We start from the raw sequence: 18,090 nt of genomic DNA, 5'->3' as shown, positions 1-18,090 counted from the left end.
TCTTAAAGTGTGGAAGTTCTACAGTGTACGTGTATTTCTAAATATCTTCTCTCTGAACAGTGTTTATTGGCTATTTATTTTTTCTGCGTAGTTTAAAGTTGATGAAAGGAATGAGTTAAGTAGGTGATTTTTGTATTACATACCCCATCTCACTCGGGTAATATATTGTACATATCATCATGACTCCTAGTTAAACAAAAATGATTGCTTTCAAAGTAAAAGAGATAATATTAGTTTTGTCATGAAAACATTTTTATATTACCCCAAAACTTCAGAAACTTCATGCCACTAAGCATTAACTATTTCTGTGCCATTGCACTTAAGTGTGTGTACCTTGTGTATAAATACCCTGAGTGGAAGAATGTGTGATTATATATAATTATTATTATAATTTTTGTTGCAGAAATAGAAATTACGAATTTTATTTAATTTAATACATAGCCAGTATTTACAACCACATGGCCAGAAACAAATGATGTATTATGTATTTACTTTATCAATTTGTTTAGATTTATTTGATGATTTATTTATTTATGGTTCAGTCACAGTAGTGCATTGCTTATTGCCATTTGTATAATATAGTAATATTGTGATTGTGAAAACTTAAGTAGAAGAGTTTATGATTAATGTAGATCTTACATTTTAGCGTGTGGATTTTGCAACTGACAAAATGGCTCAATAGATAAGTACATGATTACATACATGGTGAATATTGATTTTATGTGATGAGAAACCGTCCTTTTGAACAAGACTTACCCCCCGCAGGTTAGGGGGAAGAATTTACCCGATGCTCCCCAGCATGTCGTAAGAGGCGACTAACGGATTCTGTTTCTCTTTTTACCCTTGTTAAGTGTTTCTTGTATAGAATATAGTCAGTTTTTGGAAAGATTTTAGTCAAGCAGTATGTAAGAAATGTTAAGTCCTTTGTACTGGAAACTTGCATTCTCCCAGTAAGGTAATACATTGTACTACGTTGCAAGCCCCTGGAGCAAATTTTTGATTAGTGCTTTTGTGAACAAGAAACAATTGACAAGTGGCTCTATCCCACACCCCCCCCCCCCCCCCCCCCCCCCCCCTTCCCCCATCGCGATATAACCTTTGTGGTTGAAAACGACATTAAACACCAAACAAAGAAAGAAAGGGGTCTTAAAAGGGGGTTCCACTGTATCAGTACTGTTCACTATTAGTATTTCAGTAAAAATGGAGATCCCATGTCTGCTCTTACCTCGGTTGTTTGTTCGTTCATGGGCTGAAACTCCCACGGCTTTTACGTGTATGACCGTTTTTACCCCGCCATTTAGGCAGCCATACGCCGCTTTCGGAGGAAGCATGCTGGGTATTGTCGTGTTTCTATAACCCACCGAACGCTGACATGGATTACAGTATCTTTTTCGTGCGCACTTGGTCTTGTGCTTGCGTGTACACACGGGGGTGTTCGGACACCGAGGAGAGTCTGCACACAAAGTTGACTCTGAGAAATATATCTCTCGCCGAACGTGGGGACGAACTCACGCTGACAGCGGCCAACTGGATACAAATCCAGCGCGCTACTCTTACCTCGGTAAAATGGAATGTATGTCATGGTATTTAACGAGACGAACGACTGTGATAAATATCAGAGTGATTTTGCTGCTGGCCAAGATGTTTAGTTATGTAGCTCTTGGTATACAGAAGACTGCATGCGGATGCTATTGAAGACATAATTTGCACAAGTGTAGTTTGCTTTGCTCCACATATCAGAAATTGAAACTCAGTTTGGCACTAAATCGGACGTCCTGTTTGATTGAAAAGGATAGTTGTGAAGTGTCACGTACTTGATGGATAATGCCACAGTTCACTTATTTTGAAAGGGAATATTTTTGGCTGCTTTGTGTTTATGATTGTATGAAGATACAGTGGTACCTGTGATAAAAGGACACCCATAGAGCCAACCAAAATTGTCCCTACATCGCAGGTGTCCTCTGGCGACAGGTATTGTTTGGTAAATTTAATAGATGAGACAAGTCACACACACACACACATTTGGTTCTTACGATTCCCCGATCAACCCACCATATTTTTTCCTCATGACCTTGGATCTTTTTGGAACCAATTGATTAAAAAAAAATGTTTATAACATAAAGTGAAATACCTACGGCAGAGTAATGGTACATTTGTGTCTCTTACATAGTGGGTAATTAGTTCAGATCTCGGAACACCTGAGGCATACACTAACGAATGGAAATTGTAACACTCGCTTCACTGATGTTTCAGTTCATCATGATTATGGGTAAAACGTCTTTCCACATTGTTGTAGTGGTGAACAACGATGAGTGTGTGTATGCATGGTCACCCCCTTACATTATTGATTCTCAATTTTACTTACAAGATTTGCAAAGTACTGTTTGCACTGATGTGATCATGTAGAAAGTTGGTGTGGTGAAGGTGACACTGACGGATGACATGCATGCAGGCTTTTCATCCTCAGTGTGCTTGTTTTTGTATCAGCATGATTTGATCTGTCTCACACTATCATGGGTGGGATTCTTTCGGTATATGCCGGAAATCCGGATTCGATTATGGCCTTTTTTTTGTGTGTGTGTATGTGTGTGTGTGTGTGTGTGTGTGTGTGTGTGTGTGCGTGCGTGCATGCGTGTGTGTGAGTGCGTGTGTGTGTGTGTGTGTGTGGTTCGGTTGAGGTTGAGAATGCATGACATTTTTCAGTCCCACCCATGCTATCTGTAGGTACTGTGCAAGTTTTAGTTTTTTCTCAATTAGAAATTACCAATGGTTTATTTACAAATGAATGTTGTGACAATAACCGAACAAGGAGCTTTATTACAGACACACTCCTTCCACGTTTCCAGTGTAAACTGTTTGGCTCAACCATCTCAGATCTGGCCATGAGGCTTAATTGACATGACCAATTGGAAGATGATCTTACCCCATGTAAAAGCCTGGCTAGATCTAAGATGATAAGCTGGTTAAAGGGAAAGGGGTGTGCCTTTAAATCATTAATTCCAAGGCTGATTGTTTTTTTCTGCTCATTGTGATGTCTGCATGTGTTGCTCATCTGAATGGCTGTATGTATGTCTCTGATGGACTGTAAGCTTTTCCGAACCTGTTTAGGCCACACAAAAAAATAGGTCTGTTTACGGTAACCCGACCGACCCTATTTTTTTCGCGCGACCCTAGACTTTTTTTTGGCATTTGGGGAAAAGAAAAAAAAAAATAACGTAAAAATATGGTTTTTAGAAAAAAAAAAAAGAAAAAAAAATCCCGACCTACCGACCCTATTTTTTTGGCCTATGTTACCGTAAACAGACCTATTTTTATTTTTGGCCTTATATGTGTCAGTGAAAGTTTTCATCTTTTGCTTTTTTTACTTGTTACCTTGTTTTTGTACATAGCTGTGTATGCTTTGTTGTGTTACAGTGATATGATATACTTTTTTCTTCTTGAGTTACAAATATTTACTCTTTTGTCCCACTCATTATTTTTGCATTATATCTGTCAGAAATGTACCTTTTCAGCAACTTTATTGCCTTCAAGTTTATCTTTTTACCTATGTTCTACACTACTTAACATTTGGAGCTGTTGAGCAAATGTGTTTACAGTACTCAACTATATAAACAAACTTAAACAAATAAAAAAAAAACTTTAGACATTTTCTTGCAATTTTTGTTTCTGTCAGTGTCACTGCTTTGTGTGGTCTGTAAAAAATGTGATATTTATGATTCAAATTGTTTTGCCAATTTTTATAGATATTTACTCTTTTTTGATGCAGTTGAGCAACCTGTTTATGTTTATCATTTGTAAATGCTTGTTTTTTTGTTATGTTTGTCGTTTGTAAATGCTTGTTTTTTGGTTATGTTTGTAAATGCTTGTTTTTTGGTTATGTTTGTCGTTTGTAAATACCCCCCTCGGGTTAGGGGGAAGAATTTACCCGATGCTCCCCAGCATGTCGTAAGAGGTGACTAACGGATTCTGTTTCTCCTTTTACCCTTGTTAAGTGTTTCTTGTATAGAATATAATCAATTTTTGTAAAGATTTTAGTTAAGCAGTATGTAAGAAATGTTAAGTCCTTTGTACTGGAAACTTGCATTCTCCCAGTAAGGTAATACATTGTACTACGTTGCAAGCCCCTGGAGCAAATTTTTGATTAGTGCTTTTGTGAACAAGAAACAATTGACAAGTGGCTCTATCCCCTCTCCCCCCTTTCCCCGTCGCGATATAATCTTCGTGGTTGAAAACGACGTTAAACACCAAATAAAGAAAAGTAAAGTCGTTTGTAAATGCTTGTTTTTTGGTTATGTTTGTCGTTTGTAAATGCTTGTTTTTTGGTTATGTTTGTCGTTTGTAAATGCTAAATGTTTTTCTTTCTGGTGTGAGCAGTTCATGTATCACATCTGTTGCAAAAACCCAATGTGTTTGTATTGGGGGGGGGGGGGGGGGTGAAGAAGGGGGAGGGTAATCATTTGTTTGTGTTTGTCTGTCTGAGAGTTTGAAAAGCTATTTGTGTTCACAGAATCTTGTCTTCTGCTTTTTGTGTGTGAGTGTATTTTACCTGCATTTTCTACTGTTTGAAAATGTTGTCTTGAATGTTACATCATCTTCCAGAAGAGAACCAAGTGCTTTAACGTCTTCCATGACTTTTTCATTGATCACCAGCGATATTCATAGAAATCACCAAAAAATGTTAAATACCAAGCCTCTTTCTAGACGGGCTGTTACTGATGTATACAACTAGTGATGACTTCAATCTGGTATCCCGGTAGCTTATATGTTGGTAGAGCACTGAACTTGAAGAAGTGCATTGCTTGATATAGATCACTTGTCTTGTCTTGTCTTTCCATTACTGCCCACAATCAACAGTAGTGATTATTTCGGCACTTGATGGGATGTTGCGCAAAAGTCCAATAAAGCAGCGTTTCCAGCATGAATGTATATTGTATAATTGTTGAAAGATCTAATAGACATGAAAGCTTAATACTGCTGTGTAAGATTTCTCAATGTGACCATTTGTGTCCTGTCAAAAACTGTTAATAAAATGTTTAAATAAGTGAACATTCAAGTGAGTAAATTAGCCATTACGATAGTGTATAGGACTTTAGTGAGCAAGTAAATAACGGAACTGCAGGGTTTTTGTTGCAGAAGGTGACTTGCATTTGCATGAAAGTTCTATTGCAGTGAATTAGTTAACAGTGCAGTGACAAATCTTGCTTGCACGTAATGTTTGGACAAAGCTGTAGATTAATTAAAACCAATATTTTAAGACAAAAAACACAAACTACAGATTTAAGACTGACCTAGTAAGACCCTGAATTCTGGGATACTCTGTACATTTACTGCATTACAGACCTTATGAACAGAAAATCTGAGAGAAATAAACCACAATGTCTTAAATTAAAATAGATGAAATCAGAAATTGTGTGCTCTTAAAAAGGGGATGGGGGGGGGGGGGGATGGGGGATGGGGGGGTGGGATGGGGGATGGGGGGGGGGGGGGCATTGTAAATGAAAAGTATTGTTTGTCTCATTGTTAAAGTCTTCAACATATTGCTGTACAGTGGAACCCCCCTTTTGAGACCCCCCTTTTGAGACCCCCCTTTTGAGACCCCCTCCCTTTTAAGGCCTTGTTTTGTCAGAATTTCTGTTCAGAACCGCGAGTCTGTAAATGTACCCCATTTTAAGCCCCCCCCCCCCCCTTCCTTCTTTTTAAGACCTGATTTTCTCAGATTTGTGGAGGTCTTAAAAGGGGGTTCCACTGTATTCATATCATGGCTGATTCTCGTGTGCCAAACATACATCATCCTTCATGTTGATGTTCCATGTCCATGTTACGGAAGTGCGCTTATTCTTCTTCTTCTTCTTCTTCTTCTTCGTTCATGGGCTTAGACTCCCACGTTAACTCATGTTTTTAGCACGAGTGGATTTTTACGTGTATGACCGTTTTTACCCCGCCATACCGGCAGCATACGCCGATTTCGGGGGACGCTTATTATGATTAACAAAGTATTGTCGGAGTTGTGGCGGATACTGCTATCAAGAATTATTTCATTGGAATGACGCGCAATTTGTCATTCGCATCAGAGCAGTATGTAGCACATGGTTAATGATGAAAGATTGATTACAGAGGACTTAGTTTTGCATCAGTATGTATGGAAGTATGGAACTTCTTTGCCAGCTAGAAGGCATTTTGCCGTAAAAGAGATTGAAGTGCAATGCCTGTGAATATCGGAGAAATATCAAAATGACACTGCTTTCATGTTCTGAAAAATAGACGAATTTTAGAAATAAGTGTCAGGTTTTTCCTTGCTTTTCCAACAACAACAACAAAACACTACATGTGACATTGTAGTAGGCTTGCCTCCGTGTTTCTATGGAAACAACTGAAAGCAACTCTTCCACAACGCATACAAACTTGACAGAGTTATTTCAGGGCGGGGATGTAGCTCAGTCGGTAGCGCGCTGGATTTGTATCCAGTTGGCCGCTGTCAGCGTGAGTTCGTCCCCACGTTCGGCGAGAGATTTATTTCTCAGAGTCAACTTTGTGTGCAGACTCTCCTCGGTGTCCGAACACCCCCGTGTGTACACGCAAGCACAAGACCAAGTGCGCACGAAAAAGATCCTGTAATCCATGTCAGAGTTCGGTGGGTTATAGAAACACGAAAATACCCAGCATGCTTCCTCCGAAAACGGTGTATGGCTGCCTAAATGGCGGGGTAAAAAACGGTCATACACGTAAAATTCCACTCGTGCAAAAAACACGAGTGTACATGGGAGTTTCAGCCCACGAACGCAGAAGAAGAAGAAGAAGACAGAGTTATTTCCAAACGTCGTCTGTTACTTCAGGCAGGTTTTCTTAAATTGGAATATGTCTTAGTAAATTGTGTGCATTCTGGTACTGTGTGGTCCTCTAGTTTACGTCTAAAAAGACGGAAAACTGTTTTGAAATGTTTAGTTCACAGTGGTCATTTCCTGGTACATGTCTCTGACAGTGTTTACTCTTATGATAGGTTGTAAAGAAAAGTTTAGATATTTTAAAAAAAGGTTCAGACACTTTGATAGAAATGTTTCAGTTATACTGTACAGGGTGCATTCATTGACATTGAACTGCACAAAATAATTGTGAATAAATATGTTAGTGTTTATGCTGTGTGACATAGTAACAAATCTTCAGGGCATCGGTATACATGGCTGTGCTTTTGTAAAATATGATCAGCAGTGTAAATATGAAGTTAAACATCTGAAAATTGTGTAAACTGTGTGCACATTTTGTGGTTGTATCAACATATGTTTGGTTTATTGTGTTGGTTTGCTCTTTGTTGTTTTATGGATTTATTTTCACATTTATGGACAGTTGAACCTGCCTATGGGGACCACCCAAGGAACCAACGAAACGTGGCATAGTGGAACCCTTTTTTAAGACCCTCAATTTAAGACCCTGTTTTCTACGAGTTTCTGTTCATAGACTCTGTAAATTTACTGTATCCCCCTCCCCCATTTTAAGAATCCTTCATTTTAAGACCTGAATTTCTCAGATTTGTTTTGGTCTTAAAAGGGGGGTTTCAACTGGATCAATAGGTCTATGGTCACCAGGATGGGTTCCACTGGATCAATAGGTCTATGGTCACCAGGATGGGTTCCACTGGATCAATAGGTCTATGGTCACCAGGATGGTTTCCACTGGATCAATAGGTCTATGGTCACCAGGATGGGTTCCATTGGATCAATAGGTCTATGGTCACCAGGATGGGTTCCATTGGATCAATAGGTCTATGGTCACCAGGATGGGTTCCATTGGATCAATAGGTCTATGGTCACCAGGATGGGTTCCATTGGATCAATAGGTCTATGGTCACCAGGATGGGTTCCACTGGATCAATAGGTCTATGGTCACCAGGATGGTTTCCACTGGATCAATAGGTCTATGGTCACCAGGATGGGTTCCACTGGATCAATAGGTCTATGGTCACCAGGATGGTTTCCACTGGATCAATAGGTCTATGGTCACCAGTCCCGCAGTGGGGCACTGCGGTTATGAAATTAAAGGCCCCTCCTGTTTTTGGAACCGCAGGAGCTTTCTAGTTTGCTGTTAGGTAGATTTTTGGTTCCTCTTTCCTGTCATGCTCTCTTTTTCTTCATGAATTCTTTTCTTTTTTCTGCCTTCTTGCTCATTCACCTGTATTTTTTCCAAAAATCTCTTCTCTTGCCGCTTGTCTCGCGATTCATGTATAGTTTAATCTGTTAGTGTTCTGATGTAAGTCCAGCAGTAGATAGGTTAAGCCTATTTTAACATACTGGAAACTGGTAATCTTCCAGTAGGTATTAATTTAGTTTTACTAAAGCCTGCTGGGACACAAGTAATGGGTTAGTGCATTTGTAAACAGGAATCGCTTGACAAGTGGCCCCCTTCATCCCCCCCTTCCTCGTCCTGATATGGCTCTGCGTAGTCGGCTGGACGTTAAGCAACAAATAAACAAACAAACAAATGGTCACCAGGATGGGTTCCACTGGATCAATAGGTCTATGGTCACCAGGATGGTTTCCACTGGATCAATAGGTCTATGGTCACCAGGATGGGTTCCACTGGATCAATAGGTCTATGGTCACCAGGATGGGTTCCACTGGATCAATAGGTCTATGGTCACCAAGATGGGTTCCAGGGGAATCGAGACGAGGGTCGTGGTGTATGTGTCTGTGTCTGTGTGTGTGTGTAGAGCGATTCAGAGAAAACTACTGGATCGATCTTCATAAAACTTGACATGAGAGATTCTGAGTATGGTACCTCCAGACGTTTTTTTCGTTTTTTTGATAAATGTCTTTGATGACGTCATAATTATCCGGCTTTTCGTGAAAGTTGAGGCGGCACTGTCACGCTTTCATTTTTCAACCAAATTGGTTGAAATTTTGGTCAAGTAATCTTCGACGAAGCCCGGACTTTGGTATTGCATTTCAGCTTGGAGGCTTAAAATTTAATTTATGAGTTTGCTCATTAAAGTTGTCATTAAAATCGATTTTTTGCAAACAGACATAAAATTGATTGCATCGTATTCTTCATCACATTCTGAATCTAAAAATATATACATATGTCATGTTTACTCTTAAAATGTGATCACAATTAACGAAAATAGATTAATTAGTCTTACGATTAAAATTTAAGAAATCCATCCAAAAATGATTTCATCTTATTCTTTATCATTTCCTGATTCCAAAATCATATAGATATGATAGGTTGTATTCAAAACAAGCTCAGAAAGTTAACAAGAATACAGAAAAGCGCGCTTTCCTGCCTAGCACAATACGCTACCGCGCTAATCTGGCGTGTCAATATCACTACGTTTTGCACGTGGAAGGTGAGCGATTTCCTTCACGCGGGGATTGACGAAGCTGTACTGTCTTGGTAAAAAAATACAGTGCGTTCAGTTTCATTCCGTGAGTTCGACAGCTTGACTAAATGTAGTAATTTCGCCTTACGCGACTTGTTTTTATTGTTTTCCTTTATCTGTTTATTTTTGCTCTTTAATCAAAACTAAATCGACCCACCTTTTTGTGAATATGTTTTGTTGTAGACGTAGTTTTTGTCTTGAATTACTCACCTTGGTTTACATTTAATCCTGTTTTATAGCTCACTGCGTGATAATTTAAATGTTGTATGTTGTACGTAGGAATTATATCACAAGTGCAATAAAAGTTAACTTTACATTCAAACAGAAGAGTCTTTGAACGTGTGTGTGTGTGTGTGTGTGTGTGTGTGTGTGTGTGTGTGTGTGTGTGTGTGTGTGTGTGTGTGTGTGTGAATAAGGTGGTATGATAGAGTGTGTGTGTGTGTGTGTGTGTGTGTGAATAAGGTGGTATGATAGAGTGTTACTGTGTGTGTGTGTGTGTGTGTGAACAAGGTGGTATGATGAGTGTGTGTGTGTGTGTGTGTGAAAGAAGAGAACTGCATGTAGTCATTTTGAGATTGATTTTTATTCGGGGATTTGCATGAGAATTTAACTGTCTGAACAAATATATTGTATTCAATCTATCCTAAGCCCTTACTCGATCTCTCTCTCTCTCTCTCTCTCTCTCTCTCTCTCTCTCTCTCTCTCTCTCTCTCTCTCTCTCTCTCTCTCTCTCTCTCTCTCTCTCTCTCTCTCTCTCTCTCTCTGTTCATTATATCCACACAAAAACACTCAAATTAATAACACATTTACTCATGCATGTGTATTCAGCATTGTTTTCACTACGTTACATATACGACGCTTTATATTTGTGTATAATATGTAATGTGTAAATATTCATATGTTGTTTTTCTCTACCTTTTTTACATTTAGTCAAGTTTTGACTAAATGTTTTAACGTAGAGGGGGAATCGAGACGAGGGTCGTGGTGTATGTGCGTGTGTGTGTGTGTGTCTGTGTGTGTGTGTAGAGCGATTCAGACTAAACTACTGGACCGATCTTTATGAAATTTGACATGAGAGTTCCTGGGTATGATATCCTCAGACGTTTTTTTCATTTTTTTGATAAATGTCTTTGATGACGTCATATCCAGCTTTTCGTGAAAGTTGAGGCGGCACTGTCACGCCCTCATTTTTCAACTAAACTGGTTGAAATTTTGGTCGGATAATGTTCGACGAAGCCCGGACTTCGGTATTGCATTTCAGCGTGGTGGCTTAAAAATTAATTAATGACTTTGGTCATTAAAAATCTGAAAATTGTAAAAAAAAATAAAAATTTCTAAAACGATCCAAATTTACGTTTATCTTATTCTCCATCATTTGCTGATTCCAAAAACATATAAATATGTTATATTCGGATTAAAAACAAGCTCTGAAAATTAAATATAAAAATTATTATTATCAAAATTAAATTTTCCAAATCAATTTAAAAACACTTTCATCTTATTCCTTGTCGGTTCCTGATTCCAAAAACATATAGATATGATATGTTTGGATTAAAAACACGCTCAGAAAGTTAAAACGAAGAGAGGTACAGAAAAGCGTGCTATCCTTCCCAGCGCAACTACTACCCCGCTCTTCTTGTCAATTTCACTGCCTATGCCGTGAGCGGTGGACTACGAGTATACGGTCTTGCTGCGTTGCATTGCGTTCAGTTTCATTCTGTGAGTTCGACAGCTACTTGACTAAATGTTGTATTTTCGCCTTACGCGACTTGTTTCTACGTTAATATCCGTGTAAATATGTGATTAGATTAGTCCCCTCTCTGGGCGAGGGCTGGTTGAAAAAAAGCTCGTTGTATTGCTTATGCTACAACCCTCGAAAAATAAAATTTGATTTGATTTGATTTGATTTGATCTCTCTCTCTCTCTCTCTCTCTCTCTCTCTCTCTCTCTCTCTCTCTCTCTCTCTCTCTCTCTCTCTCTCTCTCTCTCTCTCTCTCTCTCTCTCTCTCTCTCTCGATAGACTTTGTGAGAGAAAAAAACCACAAAAAACAACACACACCATCGACTCAAGTTGGAAGTGGCCAGAACCAAGCAAGACCCGCAGGCGTACTTTTACAACCACCGGAGGAAGGATGAAGATATGGTTAAGAAATGGGTATAAAAAGTGATAAAACACATGATAGGATCATATAGTTGAATAACTTCTCATGTGTTACATCCCTTCGTGGGGGAGGCCAACTAAAACATATTTAAATTTACCAACATACGATAAAGTCTATCTGATGATGATGATGGTGCTTCTAGTCCTACAGGCCATAGCAGACTCTCTATCTGTCTATTTCTGGGCTTTTTATACCACCCCCCCCCCCCCCCCCCCCGCACGGTTTGTGTGTATTTGCTCTTATACACAGTTTTGTTCTCGATCTTTCATTTTTGCGGTGACTCGACTCTATTTTCTTTTTCAAACGACGCCATGTTAATTTGTGCAGCCGGGGTGTAGTCGTCAGTTTCAAAATCAATCATTGTCACATGTGTTGCCTCCCTCAAAAGTTTGTCGCGCGCACCGTCACATGTTGTGGATTTCAACCAATTCAAATCATCGATTTTCTTTACCTCTCGCACATCGCCGCGGTTTTAGTCCAAAAACTTCTACAGAAACTTGATCAGAAAAGAGTTCAAAACCAGAAAGAGTTAAACTCTCAGTGATACTTGTCGGTTGAATAGCATGCCAAACCCCAGCATAATGATAAGCAGCTTCTATGTTATTTGTCAAGCGAAGCGTCAAAGGTTATGATTTAATTTTCAGTCTGAAATTGATAAGAAAGTGAATAACGCATTTCGCAGTTGCCACGGACGGGCGCTGTGGCGTGGTGGTAAGACGTCGGCCTCTTAATCGGAAGGTCGAGGGTTCGAATCCCGGCCGCGGCCGCCTGGTGGGTTAAGTGTGGAGATTTTTCCGATCTCCCAGGTCAACTTATGTGCAGACCTGCTAGTGGCTTATCCCCCTTCGTGTGTACACGCAAGCACAAGACCAAGTGCGCACGGAAAAGATCCTGTAATCCATGTCAGAGTTCGGTGGGTTATAGAAACACGAAAATACCCAGCATGCTTCCTCCGAAAGCGGCGTATGGCTGCCTAAATGGCGGGGTAAAAACGGTCATACACGTAAATACGTGGGAGTTTCAGCCCACGAACGAAGAAGAAGAAGAAGCAGTTGCCACGACGCACGATACGTTGTTCGAGAACGAAAGTGACCACAGGCCCATGAAGTTATTACATGTACTTTTTAGAATATGTTATCATTAGCATTTGTGATATTTATAGCTTAATTTATTTCTCATAAAGTATCTAAATTCCTGATTTGAATATGTGCAACAGCAGGAACAAAATCGCGGCAAGATGGCCGAACACCGATTGTCAGAAACAGACACATGATTTAGTTGAAGACACGTTCCTTCTCGTCTCGTGTGAACAATCTTGCTAATCATGACGGATCTGTTCAGGTTTTCACACAGACTATGCGTACATTTCCACTGACACACATACATACCCCATCTTCAACTAAATCATTGTCTGCTGTGATACACCACACCTGAGTTTCTCGTCTTGAGATAATAAAGTGTTCTAAGTCTATGTCTGTAAATCACCAGACTCATGATTACCTGCCTTCTGTGCTTTTTTTGTGTGTTTGTTTTTGTTTTGCTGAATTAATCAGTTTTATCATTGACACCCATGTCAATTAATTCAGGAAAATATTACCAGTCTACGTAAGAAGGAGACTTTCTGTTGAAGTTTGGTACATTCTTCAAGTGGAAGAATTAGGTCACATCCCAGGAGAAAGCCTGGACAAATTCATGTTGGTGTAGGCCTACATAATTGTCTTCACGAAAAGAAAAGTACAGTTGAACCCCTTTTGCTCAACCTTTGCGGACCTGAGACGACAGTTCTGGCCAGAGATGGTGGACCTGAAGGAGAAACTGTGGGGCCCAGCGGAGTCCCTGGCGAACTTCGTCACGTGAACAAGCTTGACAGTCTAGCATGCCAACGGGAAAGCAGAAGAAGGAGAAGAAGAACCCCTTTTTAGTAACCCCATATTCAAGGCCTCCTAGCTCCCTTAAAAACAAGAAGGGCAAAGCCCATACGACTCACATGCTTGACCTTGACCTTTACATGACCTTGACCTTCAGCTAAACCTAGCAATGACATCATACACTAAGAACTGCTTTACACATTTTTCCTACCAAAATACATGTGACCTTGACCCAAGGTCAAAGTCATCCAAGGTCATGCAACACAAAGCTGTTAATTCAAGACATAGGAAGTACAATGGTGCTTATTGGCTCTTTCTACCATGAGATATGGTCACTTTTAGTGGTTCACTACCTTATTTTGGTCACATTTCATAAGGGTCAAAGTGACCTTGACCTTGATCATATGTGACCAAATGTGTCTCATGATGAAAGCATAATATGTGCCCCACATAATTTTTAAGTTTGAAACAGTTATCTTCCATAGTTCAGGGTCAAGGTCACTTCAAAATATGTATACAATCCAACTTTGAAGAGCTCCTGTGACCTTGACCTTGAAGCAAGGTAAACCAAACTGGTATCAAAAGATGGGGCTTACTTTGCCCTATATATCATATATAGGTGAGGTATTAAATCTCAAAAACTTCAGAGAAAATGGGGAAAATGTGAAAAATAGCTGTTTTTTAGACAACATTTATGGCCCCTGCGACCTTGACCTTGAAGCAAGGTCAAGATGCTATGTATGTTTTTTGGGGCCTTGTCATCATACACCATCTTGCCAAATTTGGTACTGATAGACTGAATAGTGTCCAAGAAATATCCAACGTTAAAGTTTTCCGGACGGACGCCGGGACGGACGGACGACGACTCGGGTGAGTACATAGACTCACTTTTGCTTCGCATGTGAGTCAAAAATAGAACTGCTTTCTCAAACTTTGTGTCTGTTGATAACCTGTGGAAATTTACCTCCATTTCAAGACTCCCTCCCTTTTAACACCTGATTTTCTTACATTTTTGTTATGTATGAAAAGGGTGGGGGGGGGGGGGGGGTGCTGTCCCACTTTACAGTGTATCTTTAAACACAACTGATAGAGGATTAAAGCTTTGATGTAAGCTTACACGATGGTCAACGCAGAAAACAAATGTGTAAACATACAGCTGGTAGAGGATTAGACCTGATTTTCTCACATTTATGTCTTAAAAAGGGGGTTATACTTTCCACTCTCTACACACTTTAAAGCTCTGATGTACACGATGGCCAACGCAGAAAGAACATCTTTGTTAAACACAGCTGATAGAGGATTAGAGCTATTTCCTGTGCCTGTGGATTGATCAATGAAGTCCCAAGATGTGACTCAAATCGCGTCAACGTGGACTTAACAGCGTGTACACTTTCTGCACACACAATTTCAACTTGTTTGAACATTTTTTGTGTTTGTTGTGCTCAACATGCTTTCTGTGGTCATTTTGGATGGACATTTCGTCACTTAATTTTACAATAATGATTGATCCTCTTGACGTATAAAAGTGCTTCCGTCCAAAGATTTCAAAAAGACGATTCAGAGGAAAGTGACAACGGATTATTGCTAATGAATCTCCGAAAGAGGATTATCTAGTTTACATGGTGTTAGTTGTGTTGTGTAAGCAGTGGTTCATAAACATGGCCGACATGAGACGAATGACTAAAGCGGTTCTCTGTGGTTTTCTTGTTGTGTTTTTCTTGTCCTGCATCGAATCAAAGCCTGCAACAAAAGGTACGCATTTTATGTCCTCCTTGCTTGCTTCATTTCTGCAGATTTTACAGCCCCCCTCCCCCCCCCCCCCCTCAACTCCTCCCCCCCTAACTTTTGTTTAAAACAGTTTGATTTGTGTGGCTAAATGTCGTTGTTGTTTTGTTAGACCTTCAGTTCGAACGAAGATGTATCTGCACTTAATTTGTCTAATTTGGATAATTAAATCGCAGAATAGATACCTGTTTTTATTCTGATGCTTAAACGAAATAATGAGCGGTCCCTTCAAACTGCAAATACAAACCGACCCCCCCCCCGTCACACTCCCCCACCCGGAAACTGATTTTGACGATAGCATCTGCGTTGCATGTACAAAGGCAGATGCGTTCAAGACTTCGTAATCAAGAAGGGCCTAGGGCAACATTGTCGGATGTCGAATTTTGATTTTGTTGAAATAATTGTCCACCAGTATCAATCTTCGAAATTAATTTACCAACAATATTCTCAGGCTGCACCAAAGACACCGAGGATGTTGATTTTGGTCACGTGACCAAGTGGAATGAAGCTCCTATGCCATGCCATGTAAACACCTGGACACATCAATGCTGGTGCACACTATCGCGATTGTTTATACAAAAAGGAGGGTGTCTCCAGTTGAAATCGAAAGACATGCCACAGGGAATCGAATTTACAGCCGCGGAAAGTCCGACCTTTATAAAGTAAGGGCACCATGTGTTCAATCAGTCGCGTCAGTAACATGTGTGACAAGGAAAATCGTTTTCCTTTGCATGCACAGTCAACAACACGTTCGATCAGGATTCATGGGGGAAAAAGGATTTTGTGGGTAGAAGGGGAGGGTGGGGTGGGAGGATCTACTTACCTTCAATATTTACTCAAAGCGTTCTTAAGTTAGGTATACTTATCATTCTAACCATAAACTAATAAAGCACACACATTAATGTAGACAGATTGCCCGTCTCATGTGATGTGAGATGCTTGTGCGCATGTTTCTCTTACACACACACACCCATACACACCCACACGCACCCCCTCACACACACACACACATGCACACTCACACACGCACACACACACACACACACATACACACACACACACACATACACACACATACACACACACACAAACACACACACACACACACACACACACACACACACACACACACACACACACACACACACACACACTTCGTTACCCCTATGATCAATTTTTTACCGGTATCTTACCTCTTTTGTCCACGCAGAGGAACAGGAAAGCAACCACGTGCTTCGCGACACTGCGGGTCAGACAGAAAACATCCACCAGCAAAACCAAGAATCACAAGACTCTAACTCGGAGAACGTCCCAGGACAAGCTTTTGAGAATGTCGAAGAACAGAACCAAGCTTTTCAGAACGTCGAAGAACAGAACCAAGCTTTTGAGAACGTCGAAGAACAGAACCAAGCTTTTGAGAATGTCGAAGAACAGAACCAAGATTCTGAAAACGCCCCAGAACACAACCAAGCTTTCGAGAATGTCCAAGAACACAACCAAGATTCTGAGAACGTCCCAGAAAACAATCAAGCTTTTGAGAACGTTCAAGAACAACATCAAGATTCTGAAAATGCCCCAGAACAACATCAAGCGTTTGAGAACCAAGCTTTCGCCGATCACGAGGTTGCACAACTAGAAGCCCAGCAGGAGGAGCCGAGTTCTAACTCGCAGGACAACGCAGATCACATCGTCAATGCTGACCAGCCGGTGGACGGGGTCCAGGGCGGGCTCCAAGACCCAGAGAGGCTAGGGCAAGAGCAGTACCAGGCGGGCAAGGTAGAGTGAAACTACTCTCGTCGTGTACTGAATAGTTGATGTTCGGAAATAAGTCTGTCGGGTTATGTATGGTTTGTGAAAAAGGAAAGAGTGAATACTAGCTCTTGCTTTTATTGAGGCAATTAACTTTCCCACGTGACATTATAGGCCAGTCACTAGCGAAGGGTGAGTCTGAAACACGTGGACAAGGAGCTCGTGTTGAAAGTTTGCCTCACTAAAAGCAAGAGTAGGCTATCCACTTTTTTACAACCCATACAAACCCGACAGGGTTATTTCCGGAGTTTGTGTATCTTCATGTTGTTGTTGTTGTTGTTGGTGGTGTTGGTGTTGTTGGTGTTGTTGTTGTTGGTGTTGTTGTTGTTGTTGTTGTTGTTGTTGTTGTTGTTGTTGTTGTTGTTGTTGTTTTAAATATTTTTAACTAGATGAATACCCGCTTCGCCGGGTACCGGCTTCGCCTGGAAGAAGTAGAGCTGAATACCAGGCTGCGCCTGGGACCCGGCTTTGCCGGGTGTACGCCGGCTTCGCCGGCGCACCGCACGGAGGAAGAGAGACAAACGCGGCTGAAAACACTGGAGAAGATAAGGAAGAGTTACTGGGAATGGATCGAGAGAAAAACCAAAATCGGTTCAGCGCTGCGCGCGAAAAACCAAAATCGGTTCAGCGCTGCGCGCTGAGAGCACGTGTTGAAATATTTCATCGATGAGGTTGTGTCCGGGGTGTAGCTGAATACGGTGTCCAAATTTGAAAAAGATCCACCGAGAACTTTGGCCGTGCATCGCGAACAGACAGACAGACAGACAGACAGACAGACAGACACTAGTCGTATATATATATAGACGCTGGAAGTGGTTTTCACATGTTATATAGATTGTTGTGATATGCTCCACGCGCACATTTCTCATTTGAAATAACAAAGTTGTCTATGTCTGTATATGTTTATGTTTTTGTCTGTATAGAAGGGTATGTCTATGTCTGTAGATGTCTGTGTCTGTAGATGTCTGTGTCTATAGATGACTATGTCATGTCTATGCCTATATGTCTATGTGTATGTCTGTGTTTGTAGATGTCTGTGTCTGTAGATGTCTGTGTCTATAGATGACTATGTCATGTCTATGCCTATATGTCTATG

General features: G+C 40.5%; 1 protein-coding gene across 1 annotated transcript in view; it reads left to right on the top strand.

Annotated features, from left to right (window-relative positions):
• The first annotated feature begins 14,773 nt into the window (after positions 1–14,773).
• LOC138945749 (probable elastin-binding protein EbpS) overlaps positions 14,774–18,090 on the top strand; it is a 10,242-nt gene continuing 6,925 nt past the window's right edge. The window contains exons 1-2 of the mRNA XM_070317249.1: positions 14,774–15,152; positions 16,396–16,961. Of these exons, the coding sequence (XP_070173350.1) occupies positions 15,020–15,152; positions 16,396–16,961 (699 nt within the window). The 5' untranslated portion in view covers positions 14,774–15,019. The remainder of the gene's footprint in view (positions 15,153–16,395; positions 16,962–18,090) is intronic.

Source organism: Littorina saxatilis, linkage group LG13, assembly GCF_037325665.1.
Source record: "Littorina saxatilis isolate snail1 linkage group LG13, US_GU_Lsax_2.0, whole genome shotgun sequence".
Classification (NCBI taxonomy): Eukaryota; Metazoa; Mollusca; class Gastropoda; order Littorinimorpha; family Littorinidae; genus Littorina; species Littorina saxatilis.
The sequence above is the reverse complement of the archived record's forward strand: the minus strand, read 5'-3'. Positions and strand labels throughout refer to the sequence as shown.